General features: G+C 42.6%; 1 protein-coding gene across 2 annotated transcripts in view; it reads left to right on the top strand.

Moving 5' to 3' along the window:
• dpp10 (dipeptidyl peptidase like 10) overlaps positions 1-24,676 on the top strand; it is a 268,040-nt gene that overhangs the window by 149,846 nt on the left and 93,518 nt on the right. For both annotated transcript variants that reach the window (XM_080478071.1, XM_080478072.1), the window contains exons 2-3: positions 8,199-8,313; positions 10,911-11,006. In XM_080478071.1, the coding sequence (XP_080334197.1) occupies positions 8,199-8,313; positions 10,911-11,006 (211 nt within the window). The remainder of the gene's footprint in view (positions 1-8,198; positions 8,314-10,910; positions 11,007-24,676) is intronic.

Genomic DNA, 24,676 nt, shown 5'->3' on the forward strand with positions numbered 1-24,676 from the left:
ATTAATTGCCCCTTTTGTGTTTCTACACATTACTAATCCAGACGGGCTGAAAAAGAGGCGGATTATAAAATATGTTAAAATGATTGTTCTGAGTCGGTGTGATCATGTTGGATTTCGCTCCAGTCATCATCAGTAGTGTACTGTAACACTCTGAGTCATTGCTAGTAGTTGTTTTTTTTTTTTTTTTAACACCAGGACTGTTTTTGGTATGTGAAGAATGAGATTATAGAAAATAGCTTCTGTGAGTGAACAGCTAAGCTGTGTCATCACAGACAGGCTACTCTGCGGCAATCAGGCGAGTCTTTCTCTGCAGTCTTTTTGCCGGCTGCATGGCTTTTTAGCTCGGACGCCTCTCCGGACCATGGCTCATTGTGAAAGTGTGGGACGCGAAAACACTGTTAATGCCACACCGATTTTCTCATCCTGGTCAGTGACGTTCAAAGAGAGCTTTGTGATCTTTACCAGCCTGCACGCTCATTCAAGCAAACCTGATATGATGGTATGAAACCTGTTTTCTTTTCTTTGCAATTCAAGTTGTCCTTCCTCGTGCAATACAGGAGAAACTGCAGAAATATATAATATACTGCGTCACAATGTCGACACGTGGAATATACACATGGCAAAGGTTACCGTATAGTTCCCAATAGAAGAGCACCGCCCTTTTCTAAAGATGTGGCGCATGCCAAGGAAGAACAAACCTCAGTAATTAGTGGCCTCCACCCGGAAATTTTGTTGCATTCTAATGCATGGTGGCCTACTAAATACTACATTGTGATGTAATAAATTGTAGAAGCAGTAGATATTGAACGAACCAAATACCAAATATGTTTGGGAAGAAACATACTCGCATAAAAGTACATGACTGAACCGCCATGTACAGTCCCGTTTCATCTTAAGTATTCTTGCAAAATATTGCTAGAATAACTTTTGAGTGTACACATGAAAGTTTTGCTTTGTTGTGGCGCACAGTGTACGTGATTGGAAAACCTCCAATAAATCCTATATGAGCACCTTGCTTGGTGGTTTGTGGGCCTGGATTGGAGCCTTTTGTTGGGGTTCCAATGACAACTGGACGGCTTGCACCCTAAAACTGTGCATGTTCCCAATAGACGCGCACCCCCAAGGCTTGCACTCGCGATATACGTATATACTGTATGTTAGAAGCGAGGTTAGCAGCTGCTGCGCTCCTTCCAAGCCACGTATGGAATGACACGTGTTAACGTCCTCCCGTAATACTTCCTCAACATCCCCTGAGCCCCATTATTCCTCTGGTCCACTTGACCTGATGAATAATTGACTGTATTGATTGAGTGTGATGGCATTCGTTCCAGAGAGAGCCAGGCAGAATTACAGTCAGTCAGTTTAATTAAAAGAGGGTCCTAGGCATTGCCTCGGCAGAATGAATAGATAAGGAGTGATGGAAGGGACATAAGAGACGAGGACTCCACCATGTGCAGTTTTCCACTGTTTCCTTTTGTTCTAGTCGGGACGCTGAGAGTCAGTGCAGAATAGTTTCATGGTTAAATGCCAATGAGCCAAGAGTTGTCAAGCACATTTTAATTAGTGCATTTAAAAAAATAAATAAATAAATCGCCACTTAGTGTTACTTAACAACGGATTCGGTACATTGGTAATAATGCTGTTTTGCCATTGTGTCACACGATGATAATTTATCCAAGGCTAGTGCACTAGACACTGAAACACTAAAATAAAACTATTTATTGTGTGTCAACAAGCAAACACATGTGTGAATTTGTGAGTTAGGTACAGTTCAGTTGCTCCAATAACGCAATGAAACGATAATCGACTGATGGGCGAGCCCTTTTTGATAACTGCAGCTGCCCATCGGCTCAATTTTCAAAAGATTGAGCATAAATGTGGACTACAGCGACGACGACTCCTTTGTCACTTCCTCAGTACCATGGAGTAAAACTGGAAATCATGAATGACAGCAAATCAATCATGAAGGAAGTCTTAAACAATCTAAGAGGTCCCTGGAGTGGTGCTGAGAAATACTTCGACAGTCGGTGTGCTGGTCTTTTTTGGTCTCAAAGTGAGGCATTGTACCCTTGATGGTTTTATTTTTAAAAATTTTAAAAAGCCCTGCGAAGTTCTACAAAAAACACAAGCACGGCACTTAACCACACACATGCTGAGGGTGAAGGACTTAATGCAGATCAAAACTTACACGAATATTTATAGTTTTTGCCGTATAAATGGAGAAAATTTTACAGAATATGCATTTTTTTTATTAATCGTAGATATAACTTCTTTAAACCAATAGATGTGGCTGCCATGCAAGGCACTCTGTCCATCCAATGGGAGCAGTTTGGGGTTCAGAGTCGGGGGGGGGTGGGGGATTGAACCAGCAACACAACAATCGAAAGACTCTACCAACTGTAGTAAGCTGCTTATTTTATGGGGGCAGTGGCTCATAGAGCTCAGACTTTAATACAGTAAAGCCATTGCTAAGAAAAGTGCACATTATACCGAATTTCAAGTTATTCAGATGAGTTGTCATGGATTCAAAAAGTAGAAATGTGTAGTTACTCTGCATGACGTTATATAAAACTGTACAAAAGTAGCCACATTGATAATAATAATAATAATAATAATAATAATAATAATAATGCATTTTATTGGTATCAGACCGTTGCTATGTATGGTGCAGTCTGCTGAAAGCTGATTGGTTGTTTGAGAAAGGAAGAAAGAAGCCTCTGTGCTCCGAGTGATGAACGGAGAGTAGAATTAATCAAATCAAATATCTTGGGCTGTATTAAAAATGTGTAATCATGAAAATTATTTATGTCTATTTTATGAAACTCAGAAAAATTTATTTAATTTGTACACACCTTAGAAATGATTGAACTGACCTCGTTCACATACTGATTATTACTTTGATTTGATTATTGTTCTCTTTTCTGTCCATGCTGGTTATTTTTACCACTTAATGTGGTAAAAGCTAAAGCGTAGCCATGAGGCTATGCTACTAGGCTAACAGCTCACTAAATCATTAATCTTAATATTTGAATGTTTCAGTATTCTGTCTGTAAAGCTCTACGTTTGTGAAGACTGGCCCTTTGCGCTAAATAGCCATGTGGCATGGAGGCATTCTTCTGCTCTCATACTGAAAGCGATCCAGTCATCGTGGCTGTGACAGCCAGGCGAGGCTCCGTCGAGTTCACAGCAGACATTATAGATTCTGTGATATGTCGGCAGAACTCACAGATCTGCCTCCCGAATGGCACATCGCGTTGTCGGCGGCACAACCCGAATGTTCCCGCTCTGTAATAAACGTGTTGGAGTGCTCCAGGAAACAAAGAAAGTACTTTGATAGGAACACAGCCCTTTGTCCTTTGTACTTTCACTTTCAGCCACAAAGTAAACAAATGCATAAACAGATAAATAAATGAAGGCCTTGGCCCGGCCTGTCAGGAGTTTATTTATAACCCGACTTGTCCCTCCGCGGCGCAGACCCGCACCTCCACGTGAGGCGAATGAACGCATTTTGAAAATGAATGAGGAGCTGGAGACAAAGTGAGCAGAACAAAGGGAATGGCTCCCAGGTAAACCGACGTGAGCGACAGAATGCGACTTGCCGAGCTGTGTTGGATGCGCCGCGCCAGGAGAGAGCACTCCAGCCCGGATGTTCTCTTCAACGCCTACGCTCCGTGTTGAAGACTCGTTTCTGCTTCGTCATCGTGATTACAACGTTGGAAAACAACGCCGGCGGTGCCAAGGTCCAGCCCGTCCCTCACGTCCACATAGATTTATCGAGAAGTTTATTCTCTCTGATGAGGGCATAATGATTCCGGTAAAGTCCGGCTCCCCGCCTCTCCTTCCCTCCGGTATAGGCTAGCCGATTATCGGCGCCCTGCCCGTGCTTCCAATACAGCGTTTAAAAGACTCTCTTACTGCTTCCATCATCGCTTATAATTGAGTTAATAAATTGAGGCTGATGATTCAAAAGTGGCTCGATGGGAAATTGGGAGGAGAAAATGAGACGGCGGGAGCGCACTGAGAGAAGAGCGGCTGAAAGAAGAATCTCATGCACGGTGGCACAAGGGCAATTTAGAGTTTGTCAGCTCTCAAGGACACGTCGGCCTTCGCTGGTATTAATGAAATGAGCAGCGGTCCGAGTCCTCATAATAGATCAGTCTTATGAGTCCGGGGGGGAGAGGGGGGGGTGCTGTGTATTATATAGGGGTCTGTCTATGCAATGAGGCAATTCAGGCTCTTTAGTGTGTTCAACACGTCAGTTGTTTTTTATTTCCATTGGGTAGCCTTGATGAGTCAGCATATTGTCCAGTCTGTCCTGTGAAAGAAATAAATGATCCCCCTGAATCTTACAATGTGACTTTTAGCCATTTTGGTGCATCTCTTCCACAAAACAATACGAGAATTTGATTATAAAACAAGAACGTTTTGGGATTTAGTGTTTGGGTTCTTGTTGGCCAGACGTTTTGCTAAGGCTCCTCGATATGGACGTATCGCACCACTTTGACCTCCTTTCCAAAGACAGACCACTTTTGTGGCAAGGCAATACATCGCACTTGCTATTTTATACTTTCTATAGGATTTTGAGTGTTTTCTGAGTGGTTTCTTTCTGCAACAAAACTTGACAATAGTTGTACTCGGTAATGTAAACGTTCAGAACTCCTGTCATATTGTTACTCTTCACACAACAAACTAATTTCTGACATCAGGACATTGCAGCAGCGGCTCGCTCCCGTCAACAGAAATAACTCTGAGAGACCAAACAAAGCAGTTTGCTGTTGTTTTGCAAGTGTTAGCAAAACTGTAAGGACACACACCTCAAAAAGAGTCGTTTTCATGCTGTTTTGGAGTTTTGGTATTAGAATCTTTTGAGTGAACTCATCATTGTTCTCTGGTCCAGGTCTGGTGGCCCCGTGTGAAGTGTAGCCTCAGTTTCGTCTTCTTAGCTGACTGTGGTCCTCCGCTGCCGTAGACCTACAGCTTCAAGCTCCACCGACATAGATGAGTGAATTAACTCCAACGTTGTCGGGCTTAATCTTTTAAATCTAATGAAATCAAACGACAAACCAGAGCTGTGACATTTGCAGCGAGTTCTGGAATATGAAGCCGGATCATCATCAAAACAAGTGACGCAGAGGTTAAAAAAAAAAAAGAAGTCACATTTTTCTCCCCACTCAATTATTTTTATATTCCATCAAATTACACACAAATGGCTCCAGGTAAATTTTTAGTGCCTTCATTTAAAATCATCCATCTTGTACATTTAGAATAAGGAAATTGATTTTAAAAGCAGCGAAGCCCTGACTGATCCGACACGGGAGAAAACCAAAAGGTGCTCCAGTTATAATTAGAGCAAAGCAGTCACAATATGACACTTTTTTTTTTCTCGTCGTGACTTCAAATTACCGGGTGAGCCACCCGTTTTGTAAGTTGTCTTTTCTGCAGCTGTGAATCACCGCAGACCCCCCCCCACCCTCCAGCCAATCAAAGCGTAGCGGTGGGTAGGTGGGTAGGTGGGTGGTAATCACTGCTTTTCACCTGCAGGGTTTTGTGGGTAATAGAGGCCAGGAGGAGCTGCAACGAGAGGAAATTTATAGTAAGGAGAAGGAGACTTAATTCACCTTATCAGAGGCAACAGATGTGCTGGAAGACCACGTTTAAGAATCCTTAATGCCAGGCTTCACAAACTCTCCTGGATAGCTATTTCACCGTCGATAATATCACACTCGGAGTACTCTGTGGTCACTGGGATTGCTGAAGGCAAGCTTGAGCATCTGAATGCAAATGCCTGCAGCGTTTCTTCTCAGCCACAGACGGAGCAAGCTTCTGTGTTTGAGAGGAAAGAAGCTGCCGCTCACGTCGGGATGAGTGACCTGACCGGGCCTCCAGCATAAAGAGTGAGCTTCCCACAAGCTGGAAATTAAAGGAAACGTTGAGGCATGCAAAGTCTTCAGCACAGAGACGCGCATCAGGAAGCCTGCGTTTCAATTTTTTATTTCTTTTTTTTTGGGGGGGGGGGGGGGGGGGATTACTGTGCCACTGAAAATCCTCCAGCAGGCAGGGGGCGGATTAGAAGCACAAAGCCTCGGTGTGACCGACGTTAATAGGTACTGTAAGTGACACCGCAGTGCGCCGGGTGTTCAGGATGTAGTCACAAGGGTGGAGCTGTGTCCTCATGCGTCTCTATCATTCAGCTTTTCAAGTGAATATTCAGCTTAGGTGGTGTCGTGTTTCAGCTTCTCCGGTATAATCCAAGAGTCACACCCTTCAAACTTCAAGTTTCTGCCAATGTCAACTCATTTTTGTCAGCTTTCACACAAGAATGTGGATTTTCAAGGGTGGGAAGCACATGACGTTTTATCATGTTACATGTTTTTAAAGAATTACCGTGTTGGAGTCTAGTGGTTAACACCTGGTTTGATTCCAAGCAGACGGTCTTTTTCTGTGGCATTGTCAGATCATTTTGTGTTACGGTGCTAAATAACGGAATGTCATCAGCATAAAAGAGACAACTGACATGATGGTGCTTTATGGTGGGGGCATATTCAGTAATAAATAGAACCGGGCCGAGAATACTTCCCAGAGGTATACCTTTAACAGTGATGCGAGAGTGGTATGTGTGAGCAAATGCTGACAATGAAGTTTCACCGAGGTAAATATAACTACTTGCATGTGAATGTCTCATCAATATAACACATCTATCCATTCGTCAGTCATAATTTGCGTGATTTATCTGCACCAATATCTTTCACAGTACATATTGGTTGTTTTGGCAGTAAGTCCTGGGTCATGTACAGCTATCATTCAGTCTCTATGCTGTGTACACGGTGTACATTTATTCAAATACATGCATTTTATTATTGTGTTGGACCTGCTTTTACACCTGCAACAGCTTCCACGAAGGCGATCCAAAAGATTTTCTGAATTTGTGCCCTTTTCGTTCTGTTCTGACTTTCATGACTCCTGTGGACACGAAGCTCTGACTCACAAAATCTCTGTTCCAGTTCATCTCAAAAAATGCTGTATGGGGTCGAGGTCAGATTTCTCTGAGTGCCAGTCGAGTTCCTCCACACCGAGCTCATCAAAGCTTGATGGACCTTGCTCTGTGCCCTGGTCCTCACTCGTGTTGTAATAGAAAAGGGCCTTCCCACAAGCCGTTGCTACAAAAGTGGAGGGATAGTGTTGTTCAAAGTGCCCTGGTATGATATTCTTTTATCCGCTTTATGGCAAGGTGTCTGATTGAAACACCCGAATCCACCTGAACAGGGTTGGCTGTTCCGATCTGGTTATCTTAAAATCTAGATGTTGTCGAAGTGTTTGATTCCAAAGATGTGAGATCGCCGGGTGAATAAGGCTAATTAAAACTTGCTGAGACTAAAATGCATCTTATAGGTTAATGTCCACTGACATGGTAACTCAACCAGAGCGTCTCCACAATATCATTGTGTGTCAAATTGACTAGTCGGCTGATTGAAAACTATTCCTAAAGGTTTGAAAGATGTCGGTCTGACAGAAGGTTCAGACCTTGAGCAGCAGTTGCTTCAGATTCGTCTGTCCACGATGTGAATCTCCTGCTTCACCTTCCAACGATGGAGATGTCTGTTGATTAGGGAGGCCGTTTGAGTTTGATGAGCTTTGAGACTGGAAACCATCGGAATGCAGTGGATTGGCTGATCACACGTCTGCCTCCTCTGAATCGGAGATGACGTCTTCATACATAAAGTGACGCCGGCCGTGTCAAGCGTCGATACGCTTTGCCTTGCCTTGCCTTGCCTTGCATGGACAATGACTTAACATCACAGTGTGGAGGTCATGTTAGGAGCTCCTATACATGATGTGCAAACAAGGTTTCTGCTCTCAAACCTTCTTCTGCTTTTCACCTCCATTCAAATCTGTCTAGACGTTTTGGTCCCATGTCACGTTGATCGTTGCATCATGTTCTACGGCTTTTTGATTATTTGGTGCGTCGGGCCATGGTGGAACTTCTGATGTGGTCAGGAAAGTTTAGCTGACTGTTATCGGTGCCACTACTAAGATATCAGCAGTCTTTGAACCCGTCTCACTGTAGCACACAAGACCACAGAGTTGTGAGGGCATAATTTCCTCAACTCAAACTGAAACAGGAGAATTTGTCCAAGTAAAGGCATTAATCATCAATTCTTCTTTTCTAACCCCATTGTTCCCTCCGTGTCTGTCTGCAGGACCTGGGTGGAGTGAGTCCTCCTCAGAGGAACTGGAAGGGGATTGCCATCGCTCTGCTGGTCATCCTCGTGGTCTGCTCCCTCATCACCATGTCGGTCATCCTGCTCACGCCAGGTAACCTGCACTCCTCCTGCGTCTGTAAATCACCTCCACTACCAAACAGATGTAATAATGAAACAAAGCCACAGGCCCAGAGCAAAATCTACTGACAGAACAATGCAAACAAGATAGTAGAATATTATGACCAGTGAAACCTTGAGTATTTCTATATTGGCACCTGAAAATATAAAATAAAAAAAACACACATAATTTTCAGTTACAGTAACTACTAATAAAGGTGCCAAATAAGTAACAAGAGCCAAACTGTGAGGGTGAATTTGCAAAAATGTGCAGAACGTCGCAACGGGAGGATTTACTTTTTCTGCCTGAAAATCAAGGATAAATTACTAGAAATTCAACCCTGAAACGCTGCTATTGGACCCTTCAGATGCAGCTTCTATACCAAATTATTTTTCAGTGAGCATACACCCACTTCCAAACTCCCACGATGCACCACTGAGCAGTATCGATGAGTCAGATTGCCTATTTTTCTTTGATTGGTCAATGTCCATGTTTACCGTGCAGCACAAGGTTCAGACGAGCTTGGCATGGCGCGTCGCGACGAGGCAAATATTGTTAACCGATAACTTCTACTGAAATTGTGTAAAAATTAGCAAATACGTGCATTTTTGTCACTAGTGTAGTTTTTCATGCCGCTGTTTCTAAAACACAACATAGTACTGCCACTTCTCCAGGGAGCAATGCACCACTGGAGATGGTGTACATCAGGGGCAAGACAAAGGGCACTGTTATTTAAATAAAGAAAAAAAACATAAAGAAATCAGCCTCATATATAGACGGGTTTGCATATTTATCATTAATTACATCGTGATCACAGTACTCAACAATATAATTGCATGTTGTATGTTTCCTTGACATAAAACCACTGAGGGACAAGGAGGTTTTCTCCGAGCTAAGATTAATTAATTTTTTTACCTGTAAGTTGCTGTTATTTTCAATGCTGCTGCTGCTTTTGTTTGTTGTTGTCAGTGTCCATAGCCAGAGCTTCAGTTATCTAGCTGAGCCTCACCGCTTGGATTTAGTATCTACTTCCCGATTAGCCCCGTTTTCAGCTCGTCGGGGAGCATGTGGGTGATGTAACTGTGGGCAACGTGGTGGAGCGCCTGCCTAAAAAGCAGAGGAAACATCAGACAGATTCGGCTTTAAAATATTCTGCATTCTTCATCTCATCCTGAGGATTTACCAGCTCATCAGCAGCATTTGTCTCTTCTGATACGCCTCACCCTGAGTACCTGACGGAGGCTTTTCTTCATTCACATGTAAAAGCCAGCGGCCGCGCCGCCGCACTCCCCCCTGGTGGATTCCACGCTTGGTTAGACTTTCATTGCCTTCATAAACAAACATGCTGCACGGAGTTATCGAGGAAAGCCAATATGGCTGACATTCAGAACGACTTGGCCCCACTGTTCCGCTCACAGTCAGCAGCTGTCCCATTCACGAGGCGCTTACAACTGGCATGTTCCCGCTGCTGAAGGCAAAACATCTCGTAATTAAAAATCAAACATTTCCAGAGGCCGCGCTGGAGCGGCTTAAGGACTTTTCGAGCCCAGTGATGATCACGGTAATGAAGGTGTGCGATGCCTGACGCTGTCCGTCTTTTTTATTAACGCAAATGTCTCTGTTAGCAAAACGCTTTTCCATATCTGGAATTTGGATTTTAAATTGTTGTCGAGACGCTGACCAAGATTTCTTCAAAAACAGGTCGGCCATGTGATTTGATGCAATTAGTTAATATTTTGCAGGCTAAACGACACCATCTTGTGGTAAAAAGTGGTACTGCAAGGTCAAGCCTCACACTAGCTGTTTTTTTCTTATTAATCTGGAAATACTTTCAAATATGGGTTTTTATTATTGTTTGTTGATTTATCTTCCAATTATTTGGGGAAATTTCACACGTGATTTTCTACCCACACATTGTACCTCCAGTCAAACAGTGTGTGTGTGTGTGTGTGTGTGTGTGTGTGTGTGTGTGTGTGTGTGTGTGTGTGTGTGTGTGTGTGTGTGTGTGTGTGTGTGTGTGTGTGTGTGTGTGTGTGTGTGTGTGTGTGTGTGTGTGTGTGTGTGTGTGTTTAGTGAATAGATTTAGAAAATGTTCTTTGTACCCCAGTGAAAGTAATTCACTTAACCATGTGAAAAGACTAGAATTTATGAACTTTTGTGAATATTTGTGATGATGGCCCAGTTAGAATGACGATTATGAGCTTAGTGGTTTTAACTCAGCTGAATTGTTGTTCAGGTTTTATTTTTGATATTGAGTTAATATGTATTTATTACTGTCAGATCACTGGGTTCTACAAAAAGCATTTAGTTTAACTTTCCCAATCTCACTTGTCCTTCTGCGCAGCAGTGCAAGTCTGAACGCTTTCTCTCTCAAACATGAAACGCAGCGTTACTTTGAACCTTTATTTTCTGTGCTCATGGTCGTGTGTTCTCCAATAGTGACTTGTTGCGTTTAGATATTCTGATGTCGGTGAAACATCTGAATCAACAAATGCTGGGGATTTATTTCCGGCTGGATTTAGCCTCCCAGAAGCCACGTCTGACAATCATAAAACAATTCAAAGGTTTTTTTTGTATTTCTTCCGTTGCAGCTGATAGCCAAGCTGGAAGTGACACCAAGCTGACCGTGGAGGATTTGTTCAAGCCGGAGTTCAAAGTTCATGACCCGGAGGCGAAATGGATCAACGGTGAGTAATGTGTGTATTCTAACTGGATCGGCTGGGATTCAGAGCGGGTAAACTGTTGGTACATCGGACATTTTCTGCAGTGGAATGTAAGCAACGCAGAGTTTTGTGTTTTTCAATTATGGTTTGAGTGGCGGTTATTTATTTTTTTTGGACACCACTAAGACCCCGGAGTCTGTAAGACTGCACAGCTGATTCTAGAAGTAGTGATATGAAAGAAATACATCCAATGGTGAAAACAGTCCGCAGACGTGTAACCATGTAACGTGTAAACAATTTGGTGCTGAAAATATCCTTGAATACATTTCTTTAAGGAGATAACATGTTAACTTGTGAAGTAATCGTTCAACCATCAAACAGCCCATCAACCAGAACAGAACAAAACCAAACAAAGAACTGATAATAAGAATCTAAGCAGTTTGTACGGTGAAAACCTGCTTCCAGCTCCAGTGCGATTACAGTAAGAGCCTCTGGCAACAGCTACATTAATGGATCGACCAAAACATTAAGACTGATGGATATAGTGAATAAAACACTAAAGGCCGGAGTGACATCCTGTGAAAATGTGTCTATTCAAATACGGGTTTTAAGAAAAGTTCACGAGAATAAACTCTTTGAAAAGGAATCACTTCCATTTTCTTATGTTTTCTCAGTGGAGCGATCGTAGCGCTGAATGTGGAGGGAGTTATCCAACATATCGGAGCGTTACACCAAAAGACCGGCACAGGTTCTTTAAGAAAGCGAGCTCAGTTCTGCTCCACCTTGTGGCGAGGAGGTCACACTGCATCAATAGAGGCACTACCCCTGTGATCAGTTCAGGCAGACATGGTGGCGTACATGTGATTTTTCATACATAGAAATCTTTTATCAAGGCTATTCTCTTCACACTGTGTTCAAAGTATTGAATTATCTCCAGAGGATAATCAAGGAATGCCTCATGGAGTTAAAGAAGGCATCTGTTTTCAGAAAATGTAAATGTTAAGATGTTTTTTTTTTGTTTTTGTTTCCCCTCTCCGCCTCCTTATTTACATTGTATTGATTCCTTATTTGCCAGAAGCGGGATCATATGTTCCGCCTGCAAGGCCTCGGCTGGAAATAAACCACATCAAGTCAAGTGCAAGTGAATCTGATTACGGTTTGCTCGGAGGGATGGAGGTGGGGGGGATGGGGGTGGGGGGGTAGATAACAATACCTCCGAGGGAGCGGGGGGAGAACGGGACCGCGGCGTTCCCGCGTCGCACTCCGCCTGCCCTCCCTTCCTGCGGATTAGCGTGTTTGTTTTGGCTCTCCGGGCGGAAGGCGAGGGGAGCAGGCGAGGCCCTTTCTGCCCGTCAATATTTCATTCCGGGGTGACATTTTTCCACTATCTCCGCCACGCCATCTCATTCCCCGAGCTGACCTCAGGCTAGACGGAGAGCGCAGCGCCGCGGCTGCGACCAGGCAGACAGAAAAGTCAGCTTTAGAAGGCGGCTCGTGGATGGATGGACGCGGTAAAATAGACCCCCAGACAAATGGGAGCAGATAACAGACGGGACAGAGAGGCAAGATTGATCATTCGGATTCACAGTAAAAATGTGATTTTTTTTCTTTTTTTTTCCCCCCGAAAGGCTTTTCGCTCAATACTCTTCAGTCCGTGTCTCCATTCAAGATAAACAAGTGTATAATGTGACCCGGTGCTTAATGAGTGCAAATAACATGCAGAAGTGTGTGCTTGGCAACATATTGTACGTGTTTGCTTAATTACAGGAGACGGGAAATAAACTGCAATCCCGGCGGTTCCACGTTTGTTATTAGCTTATGAATAGCGACTGGCATTAAGAGATATGAGATCCCGTATTCGGGGATTTAATTAAGAACGAAAACAGAAGCTAATGCTCAAGATGTCCTTTCATGTACAGCCCGGTCTTCAGAAAATGTCCGTAGAGTAGTCATTGCTGTATTTTGAAGGAAAAATGTGAAGGCACAAGACAAAAAAAATGAACGTTTTTATTTCATCAAAGTTTCATTTTTTAATGATTATGTCATACATGATCTAGATTTTAAAACTACTTGTGGATGGACTGCTTCAATTTCACCAAACATCCCGCCAAAATAAAGTAATTTTTTTGTTCAGTCTGCTACCCTTATGCCACCCGGTACATTTTGAATACAGAGATGCAGCAACTCTGTATCTGAAAAGAAAGACGTTTCCTGCAGTTTGCAGCTCCGTGAATCAGCATCTTGAAACGAGTCACGGGGGTCACCGCTGCACCGCGATCGCACTATAAATAATAGAGTTTTTCAGCCCACGCATCACTGAGTACCGTTTCACGCGATGCCGCTTATTTCCTGTCTTTCAAAGCCGCTTGCAGAATGTCACTCGCCGACGTGGCGGCCTGACATTTCGCTGCACTGCCATTCGCTGTCGGTCTCGTGCAGCTGAGCTCGTTATTGATGGGATCCTGAACGCAGATTATGGAGAGAAGTCTGCTTAGCGCCGCATGCGAGGAAAAAGAAATGACATGCACGCACTCGGTGCAGCTGTTTCTTGTAAACGCACGCATGCACACAAATTATAGGTGTGTGTGCGTGTGTGTGTGTGTGTGTGTGTGTGTGTGTGTGTGTGTGTGTGTGTGTGTGTGTGTGTGTGTGTGTGTGTGTGTGTGTGTGTGTGTGTGTGTGTGTGTGTGTGTGTGTGTGTGTGTGTGTGTGTGTGTGTGTGTGTGTGTGTGTGTTATTGCCATAGTGACATTGAGCTGCTGCCAAATGTGATTCAGTACATTGAGGTGTGTGTTGCTTTTGTCAAACTTTCCACGGCAGAGATACTTCAATAGAATCAGAAGGCAGTTTTATTTAGTTTTCTTGTTTCCCCCCCCCGGTGTGTGAAATTCATTCAGAGTTGTAGCCCTGACTAAAGTCATTTAGTCTTGTATGTATTAAAAATGTGTTGTGTTTTTTGGTCAAAAGTCTTTACAACATGTGTTAAATACGGACGTATTTTCAGTTAAATCAGTTATCAAGAAAATAAAGAAATATATTTGTAGTTTTACAAATCTCGGTTTATAGTCTTAAAACTCAGGCAAGATCCAGTGAAGAATGTTTGTTGTGGCCAGTCAAGCTTGTTTCAGCCTGCAGATCAACCTCCGGTTCTCTTTGCCCTCATTGGATGGCTGTAGCCAACAGCCAATCAGAATACTCACTCCAGTTCGAGGGGCGGGGCTTTCTTCTGTAGTTTTTCATACCTGTGTACAAAGCTAATTGTTGATTCTAAATGCGAGCGTGAGTCTGCGTGTATTGGCTGTGTATTGCTAGGCGTACACGGTACATCATAAATTCAATATTGTCTTGATATCAAGTAATAATTATTGTTACATATTATCAATAGATCAAATAACTTTATTTCTATAGTACTTTCCAAGCAGGTTCATACAGTTCCAAGTTCTTTACGGGGCCGCACAACATATTACAAATTCATTGTTGACATGATATTTACTTAAATAAATGTAATAAAAGAGGAATCCATTCACTAAAAAGTGGTTATTCCCAAATAATCTAGAAAATGTATGCAATTAATTGTGTATGTAACGTGCATGAAAGTGTTTTCAGCCAAAAGGTAATACTCGCCAACATTACCAGCAGCCGGATGGATTTCTACACTCGGGCCTCGTTTACGCGACGACGTTTTAAAGTGAAAACAGAAAAGTTCCGGTGCGCTTTGAGGGTCCGTTTACATGAAGACGGTGCTGAGAGTCACAGAAAACACAACTTTTTTAAAATGGCTTCCAGCACGCAACCATGGGACTCCGTCTCCGTGGAAACGGGGGAAACAGAATTTTTAACTAAATTAGGTTTAATTAGTTTGTTGACCTTATTCTCCTTATTTTTATTGCCTAACAGTTCGGTTTTTACTTGAGCGAAGCTTTATTCTACTTCCACTGTCTGAGATTTTTTTTTTTCCACTTTTACTGCGTTAATTCAGTTGATACCGAACAATAAAATACAATAAAATCAAAACACTTTGGTCAGATCATCACAAGATCAAGACAGGGTGAAATATTGATAACATTCCCAATTAGAACCATTAAAAGTCAAAAACTAAAACAAATACTAGCGTCAATTTGGAACAAAATCAAAACAACATAGGTTTCAGGCAAAAGTCAGTTTTTAAATGATTAAATAGCAAATCTTCCTTTAATACTCCACCGTCGCCTCACAGTGAGAAGCACTGAGCTCTGCCTCGGTGGAGTTTCCATGTTCTCCCTGAGTATTTATGTGTTTTCGTATTTATGTGCTTGTGGGTTGAAAAGAAGACTTTGTGGTAATTATACATAGTACACTCCCAAAGTTTTTAAGGTGTGTGTGTGTCCATGTGTGTGTGTGTGTGTGTACTCCTCCCAGCTCCCACAAATCATTGCTCACCTCGATAAACAGAAAGTACTACAGTAATCTCTAAAAATCCATTATTGAGCCTTGAGCTGTCGATACCGTTTCCCTCAAACAAATGGACCCTTGACTTCAGTGGGTCAGTCGTCAGCTGCTCGGCCGGTCGGCGCTCCGCGTTCACTCGTTCACCTCTTTTCACTGCCTTCACCTCACAACGCCGGCTTCCAGCCGTTCAGACGCAGACGTGGTGTTGTTGAACTCCCAGCAGACAGTTTTGCTTTGCGGCTTCCACAGATGTTTAATTATGTGGAAAAACGCTGTAGAAATGAAAAGCGCCTCGCCGTGAGAGATTTGGATTCTTTATTTAACCGAGGGGACGACTATGATCTGCCTCTCAGAGGGGCTGTTAATGACTCTCCGTTTGGCTATCTGGAATATGTTGTTCACTTGTAAGCTGCTAATGGATGCTATGTTGGCTAACGGCTGATGGATAAAACTTTGATTATGGCCAATGGCTACGGCTTCAACGGCAGCTCAGGCTCAGGCGAGGATTATGACCGTGGTTCTAATTGTAACTGCTGCACTGACTATGACTAGACGCGCGGCTATAACTTTGACTATGATACATTATGTCTGCAGACATGGCCATAGCTGCTATATATATTACTATGACTATAACTTTGACTCTGGCCTTTAGGTCACTGCTTGTGACTGTAATTCTGAATATAACTACATTTATGACTGTTTTTATGACTGTAGCGAAGACTGTGGCTATAATCTTGGCTATTATGACATATATGACTTTGTTTACATCTTAGAGTTTGACTTGGACTATTTTTCGGATGATGGCTATAATTATGGTTATGACTTGATCCTGAATATGATGCAGGATTATGTCAAAAACTGTGGCTAGAATTATGGCGGTGGCTGTTCCTATGACAACGGCTTTGACTGTGACTGTGTATATTATTATGACCATGTCTTTAGTTATAATGCATCATCTAATGTGGCCATGATTGTGATCTATTGATCTGGAAGATGAGTATGAATACAGGTAAGGGTAGTGTCGTCGCTATGACCACAACTGTTCCTCCATCTATGGGCATTGTTACAGCCAATGCTATGATTGAGACTAAATGATTACAACTATGTTATAGAGACATATGTCTAGAGAAGCACTATTCTTCTCCCATATTTAGTCAAGTTGCATGATTCTGCTCCTGGATTTACAAATTGCCTGTGCAATTTTAATTTTCTTTGAGGCAAAGTAAGGAGATGTATTGTGAAACAGGATGAAGGTTTCCAAACAAACCCACAGCTTTTACGTCTCTTCATCTCTTTATTGAACCAAAACAAACAGTAACTGTGTGTTCAATCTGAAACATATAATTGTTTTAGTCACGTTTGTCATGGTGGCTGGAGCATTTCTCGACGACAAGCACAGGATGCAATCCACCGAAGAAGACTCCATATCAGAGTCAAACCCAATTATTTTTTTTCACTTTGAGGGAACAGTGGTGGAACAGTCGTGGAACAGTCGTGACCACTATAACACCACATGGACAATAACAGTGTTAAACAGTGTTCACTTTTGCCACCAATGAGAAGGTACAATATTTGATAATAGCCTCCACAGCCACTCTGCAAGGTGTGTGATCTACTTCTCTATCCCATATACCTTTAATCTAATGCCATTGACTTGAACTGATGTAAAGTTGCACGTCATCGAATGTGTGCAGAAAGGTTCAATTCACTGGAATCAGATTTTGCCCAAATCTGTAGTTTACACAGCTTGAATACTAATCAAATGTAATGTTAAAGGCACACACACTGGGCATATTCAGATGGAGTGAATCTGAAGTTCACACTAAACTTATAATGGCCATGAGCCATAATGAGTAGAATACTTGTAATGGACAAGGCCCCGAAGACTGTTAATACCTGAAAAGAGAGTGCTACAGTACATCTCGTGTTCATGCACCATAGAGGCCAACTACTCCCAGTTTTTTCCACCTCTGCTTACGCTCTCTGTATTTATGACTGATAGCTTCTTATGAAAGCTTGTCTCTACTCGGAAAATTATTTCCATTCGGGGTAATGAGCTTTATTGTATTTCGTTGTGCTGAAGCCGACAAATGAAAATGGTAAAGTCAAGTTATGATGAGACCTCAATCCATAGCTGCCATGAGTGTTTTAAGCATTTCTAACTAGTGTAAAGGGTTTAATTCACTATTTATAGCAGCCTTGAGCATATCTAGAGGGGATCCTGTAGAGTCTAGAGGCAGCGTGAGTGCAGAGGTGAAAACAAGGGCAAATCCAAGAAACACTCATTCACCAAACATGCATTGTCAAAACACGAGTGCATAAGCCAAGTGTTTTGTTTTGGGGGGGGTTTTGTTGAGGGGTTCCAAGGTTGTGCCTATACTTCAGCAGAAACACGCAGCACACATGAACCAGGATTGGCATAGTGTTAATCCATGTGGACGCCGTCAATGGATGTTCCATCAAAAAGAGAGACAGACAAGTTGGACTGGACAAACGGGAGGGTTAGGGTCGATGTTCTCGGTGAAGTGTGAATTGTGCTCTCCAAAGCCTGGGCACAGATACTCCACTGCTCCGAGGATCTAACCGAACCAAAGCAACGCCAAGACCGAAGGGCAAAGACAAACAGTTTACAGTGAGTTACAGCAACTTCATTAATATACCAAAGTCCTTGATTCCCGTCAGGCATTAAGAAGAAATGGGCGTAACGCTCTGAGACGGGAGCAGAAAACAGCTTTGTCTGGGACTATTGGCTTGGTTTCTGCTGAAGGATGCACAAGTTCTGCCGATCTCAGCAGATACAGAGCCAAATTCAAAAGGTAGGACGAGGTTTCCAACAAGAGTGGATGTGAAACCGTAATCTGTTGGAGAGCTCAGATTATTTCTGGGAAAACGAAGGCCATTTCTCAAACAGAGGGATAATTAAGATGAACCGGCTAAAGTTTCCCAGCATTCGACTGGAGAGTTGGCAGAAGTTCCAAGAGCAGATAGCGGCTCCACAGACATTACCAAACCTAAGTTCACTGGTCCTGACAAGATGGAGTGGATGTGGTATTCTGGAAAACAGGAGGCTTTTCAACCAAATGAACCATAAGAACAAAGTTTCGCTGCAGGAAGCCAGTTTGATTACATTTCTTTAAAGGGGACATATCATGCTAAATCCACTTTTTTAGCCCTTAAATGCATGTTGTTGTATATTTAGAGTGTTTAGAAGTACAGAAAAGTTCAAAGTAGTCTCTTCAGGTGCTCCGTTGATATCTTTATATTCTGTTTTGGTCATATTTTGCGATCGGTTTCGATTTTTCTATTCTCTATTACGTTTTTTGAACAATGACGTCACAGTATTCTCAGCGGAACTGCCAAATTAGGACATCGACATTTCGAGCAATCCGCCATTTTTGTTTCTCGCTGCGATTTTGTAGTCCAACCGAAGTTACGAGAGGATAAGTGGAAATGTTCGGTTGTTGGATGTAGTAACCCACAAGCTTCGTTACACCGTCTCCCAGCATCAGAACCTTTTCGAAGTGCCTGGTTGAGTTTTATTTTTCACAGAAATGTACCCACATCTGTGGGTAAGGTCATTTTTGTGTGCGCGAATCACTTTAAGGACGACTGCTTCAACAACCTCCGCCAGTATAAAGAAGGATTTGCCGAAAGACTTCGTCTGATTGAGCGGTCAGTTCCTTCTATCTATGGAGACGACGAACAGAGCACTTCGGTAAGCTGTATATAACGCTAAAATGTGTGATGATAAGACATCCCTGTCATTGTTTTGTTAGCATTAGCAGTTGCACCGTCTTCATATGTTAGCGCTGTGTGCTCGTTTTAGATTATAATGTAACTTCTGTGTTAAATAGTCGTTGTAATACAGGCAGTATTGTAGTAGTGGGCATGGATGGAGAAGTTAGTGTAAATATAGTAACACACCATTGCGTTACATCCATATGAAGACGTTGTTCTGCAGCTGCATCATCGTCATTTTCATCTCGCTCCGCCGGGTCCGACTGGCTCCAACATGTATGGCTGGATGGACAAATCTTCCCTTGTTGACATTTTGTAAATAATGTGTGAATATAAAGTTTCTGCGCCGCTAGATAATTGTATCTGTTCTATCAAACTACAAAGATGGCCGAAAAGGGTGACGTTGAACCGAGTATCACCTCTGCAACCTGGAGAGGAGGCGGGGTATGAAGTGTGTCATTTGCATTTGAAGAGACCGCCCCAAAACGAGTTGCTCTCAGAAGCGCATCAGAAAAGGGGTTGAAAAGGGGCCTGTGGAGCTCTAATAATGAGGAATTCAGACCCAAGCATTGCAGTTTCGCGTTGTATAGACCACAACTGTATGATTTATATGTAAAAAGGAAGGATTTAAAAGCATGATATGTCTCCTTTAAGTCTTTTTGAGTTTAACAAAAATTCATCAAAAAAACCCTCTGTTTCATCATGTTTCCCTTCCCTTTGAAATGAATGAAACACAATGTTTTGAATGTACTTGAAAAATAACAGTGGGCGTAATCTTAAAGTTAGCTTGGGGCTACATGCAGTGTGTCGTGGCCCTGAAGTGGGTATACACACTCCATGTTTGCCGTCTTTTAAAGCAGCCCACCAACTGTTTTTAACAGTGCTACGTAATATTTCCCTGTTCAGTAAAAATCCATCCATACTATTTGCGCATCGTCACATAATTTCAGTATAAGTTAGCAATATGTGCCTCGTCACGACCCGCCCTACTCTGCCTCTGATTGGCTCGTCAGCCCTTGTGCTGCATGGTAAATATAAACATTAACCAATCAGACCAGTAAATGCAGCGAGTACTAGCCAATCACAGGCAGAGGCTCCGTCACCTTCGGGAAAAAGAAAACAGGCAAACTGACTGCAAAGTGATGCATCATGGGGGATTTGAGTACACACTGTATACACTGAACTGCACCACTGGCTGCATGGTCAAGCATGGAGGTGACACAAAGATGAACTTCTTTGGTGGCTTTATTTATTTATTTATTTATTTATTTATTTATTTATTTATTTATTTATTTATTTATTTATTTATGAAAATATAATAAAATAAATGAATTATCATTTCACCAAAGAAATTAATCTTTGTGAATTAATTAATTAATTAATTAATTGAAGTATGTCCCCGGCTAGCTCAGTTGGTAGAGCATGAGACTGACAACCTCAAGGTAGAGGGTTCATGTCCCACGCTGGGCGCCACCTTCCTGTGGGCTCACCACCTGCAGGAAAGGCTCTTAATGGGTGCATTGTGATCTGGGTGACGGTGCTCAGACTGACACCACCACCACCCGGGAACGGATAAGCGGGAGAAGATGGATGGATGGATGATTGAAGTATTATAAAATAAATAAACTCAAATTTCACCAAAGAAATTCATATTTATTTGTTTATTTATTTATTTATTGTATTATCATAAAAATATTGAAATTCTAATAAATTAAAAATACCTATTTAAAAGAAAATTTATTTATTTGAATTTATGTATTTATTTATCCAATAACGTATAATAAAATAAATAAATAAAGTCACAATTCATCAAAGAAATACATTTTTGTGAATGTATTTATTAATTTTATATGTTATAATAAATTCTAATACAATAAATAAATTGACAAAGATTAATTTATTTGGTGAAATGTTAATATATATTTTTGTAGGATTTTTTCCGTCCACAGCTTCGTGGCCCTGGTACACTGTTTGAGTTGGACAGACTGATAAACTGATATTTTAATGAGTAACTACACTTCGCTCCCCTGAGGTGTGCAGGCCCGCTGCCCTGGAAACAGCCGCTGAAGCTCATTCATGTTGGCACGAGCGGCGAAGGCCAATAACTTCTACATGATCTCTGCCATCAGCTCTGGCGCCGCCCCGCCCAAACCCGGCGTGCACCACTTACCCTGGCACCGACACGATTCATTACTCTTGCTGCGGAGGCCGCGTTTGGCAAATCGTTGTTTTGTTGTTGTTTTTTTGTTGTTTTTTTGTTGTTGTTTTTTCTTCTGCACCTTTTCTTCTGAATCAGGAGTCTGGCATGCAGCGTGCAGCTCCTCGCTGCGCTGCCAGGAACTGGGCTGTGACCCAAGCTGCAGTCGGGTGGAGCGTTCATACACTGCCACGCTCCAAACTCAAGTTTGTTTTTTTTTTTTTCCTCCACTCTTCGTGGGCGTATTTCACGGCTGTGTGGACTCAAGATAGCGTGCACATTTTGCTAATAAGTGGAAAGCCTACAGCGATCGCATGTCAATGACATAGCTCGCTCTGATTTGGAGTCGAGGTTGGAGCGCCGGCGGCCACGTTTCTCCCTCGGCGCGGTGACTAATCGCTCCATCGTTCAGTTCAGTAGGTCCGCTAGCGACGAGCCATCAACCCACCTTCATTTTCTTTCATTTTCCTAATTAGCTACATGATCACTCCAATTAATCTCTATTTCCCTGCCACTTGATGAGGCGGCAGAAGAAATAACAGATCAGCCGCGTCTGCTGTCAGCTGCCAGCGATCGGCGAAGTGCCTCGCCACGTATGCGGCACGGAGGCGACGTCTCGGGGAGAAAAGTCTGGGGGGTTTTTCAGCAGTTTTTTCTGCTCTCATGCTTTGTGGGGATCGTTCTCCGGGGTTAATTACAAACCGCATGCTCTGGTGCCTCCCATTAATTAACATTAGAGACTCCCCAAGCTGTGCTGGGAACTTGTGCTGAAGCGTCTCTGTGTGTGTGTGTGTGTGTGTGTGTGTGTGTGTGTGTGTGTGTGTGTGTGTGTGTGTGTGTGTGTGTGTGTGTGTGTGTGTGTGTGTGTGTGTGTGTGTGTGTGTGTGTACACGATGCTTGTCTGTCAGAGCGTGAAGGTTGTTAATGGCCGCACGCAGATTTCAGCAGCTCTTTAGTTGAAAGTAACCGGACAGAGCCGAATCTCGCTCACACTAAATATTGTGGGGTAGAAACGGCGGCTCGTTTGTGTGAACTCTCCTTCATTTCACCCGCAAAGCCCCGCGAATCTCACACTTTTCTCCATCTTCCATTAAGCTCGCGTTAGCCCGTCCTGACGTGCCCATTATCGCTGCTTCTGAGCGCCGAAAGACGCTGATTAAAAGGGAAGAGACTGAATTCTCCACTGTTTCCCCGGATCACTGTGTGCAGCTTCTGAGGCGCAGTCACACACGGACTCGACCATTACTGCATCAGGAGCCCGATGATTCACCGCTGTTATCCAAACTTTTCCGCAGAATAACGGTGTTCAGGCTGCCGGTCCGATCGTAGGTGATTCCAGTGGTTGAATATCCACAGTAAGGAACAGCAGCACCCAGATTGCACAACTACTCACGTATGGAAATTATAAAGTGATACGTACATTATGTTGTCTAAGTGGTTGCCATTTCACTTTCTTTTTAATGAAGACACAGAGGCTCCGTTTACACCACGTTTCAAGTGACAAACCCATCGTTGTTTGTTTTTTTCATTTTTGTTTCAGAAAAGTTACAGTAAGTGTTTCCACCATTAATGGAGGCAAAGGTTTTTTATAAAAAAATTTAGTTTTCATTCACACCCAAAACCCCACAAAAGTTTCAACTTAAAAACGTTATTGTGCAAATGGAGCCTAATCCTTTAAAAAGTAAACACGCCGCCTCATTAAAGTAGTCGTCACCTGGTATTCTCAAGTCTCCCTTAAATTGTCTTTAAATCAATTCTTAAAATTTACTTGGGGAAAAAAAAACAAACATGGAGCTCATTCTGAGCCTTTTTCATACCGCAAGATTTTGACTGGTACGGATGTTCGGCGCGTGTTGATTGGCTATCCAATCCAATGCTATCATGGCGATGGCATAGCGATTCTTTGCTCATATGAAAAATAAAGATAAAGAAGGGTTATTTGTTCACCTGTTTGTGTCCTCAGAGCTGCTTCAAGCTGTTTGTACCGAGCTGGAAAACTGATTACTGCACTGAAATACAAAAGTAGAATCATGAAGTCTCGTTGTAAACATTGTTGGTGGGTGGCATATCAGGTAAACACGTGATATATACAAACATTCACGCAGATATATTGTCTTTTGCTTTAAGATTTGCACTCAGAAACAACAGTAATCTTTCTCCTGCCCCGAATTCACACCAGCCGTGACTGGATCTCCTCTAGAAGCCCCTGGCTGCGTCGTTGATGAGCTCAACGTGCCCCAATGTGGGCGGAGTCAACGTTGACGTGGGTTGCGTGTGTGTGTGCTGCACATGTGTGTTCCAGCTTCCTAATGACTATTAGTCATATTTTAATCATGTTTAGCTTGTAACGTTGCTTCTGTATGAGCCTGCAGCTCGCTAACATGTCAGAGGGCGGATTCACGTGATGCACCTGAACGCATCACTGAGCTCCTGCAGTTAAAAGCGGCCCAACATGGCCGCTCAAATACAAACTTTATCTTTTATTAGTGAAACAGTTCAGCGAAATGTATTTCTGAAAACATTGGAGGCGAGAAATAAGCTGTGTGATATTTCTCACACAGCTTATTTCTCGCCTGCAGTTAAAAGGTTTGCAAACGTTTGACTCCGCCCACATTCCTAAATGTTTGCCCCGACGTTGCTCCGCTCTGCAGTCAGGGGTTCTTTCTGGACCTGCTTCTTTTCTTTATTTTTTCTAATTTCAGCTATTTTAAGGCCATTTTATCTGTAGATGCTGTGCTTCTGATTTCTGCCCCATTTCCACCAGGGACAAAAAAACTCGGGCTGTCAATAGATTCCTGAGTTTAATTGCACAATTGTTTGTTAATTACTTACAAAAAATTGCTTTTTCCTTCATTATTTACAACGCTGTTATTTTAAATTATCTGTTCAGTAGTGCCCATGGAAACACAACATTTTATTTGCAGTATGTTTATCAAGCATATTGATGTTACAATAATAGATTTGATGTGCAGCTTTATGAAAGGGTTTGATGTTTACTGTTGTGTGTACAAATTAACAGACTCACTTATCAGAAAAAAGATTCACGTCTACTTGATGGTTTCTCTCTTCTATAGATTCATTATGTTGTGTGTAACGTTGAAGGTTCCCACTCCTGCAGATCCTCACTCGGCTCTGGTTCATCTTCACATCACGCTTGTGTTTTCCTGCAGTTTCCTTGGTTTCTTTTCTTCTCTGCGGTCTGACTCCTCCACCTGCCTTTATTGGCTCCGATTGTAGAAACCCTGGGACATTTCTTTGAAGCTCTGAGCTCATACATGTCCTTCTTCTTCTCTATCAACCCGTTCCAACTGGTTGTTCCTCACAGCTTCCG

Source organism: Lipophrys pholis, assembly GCF_963383615.2.
Source record: "Lipophrys pholis genome assembly, chromosome: 13".
Classification (NCBI taxonomy): domain Eukaryota; kingdom Metazoa; phylum Chordata; class Actinopteri; order Blenniiformes; family Blenniidae; genus Lipophrys; species Lipophrys pholis.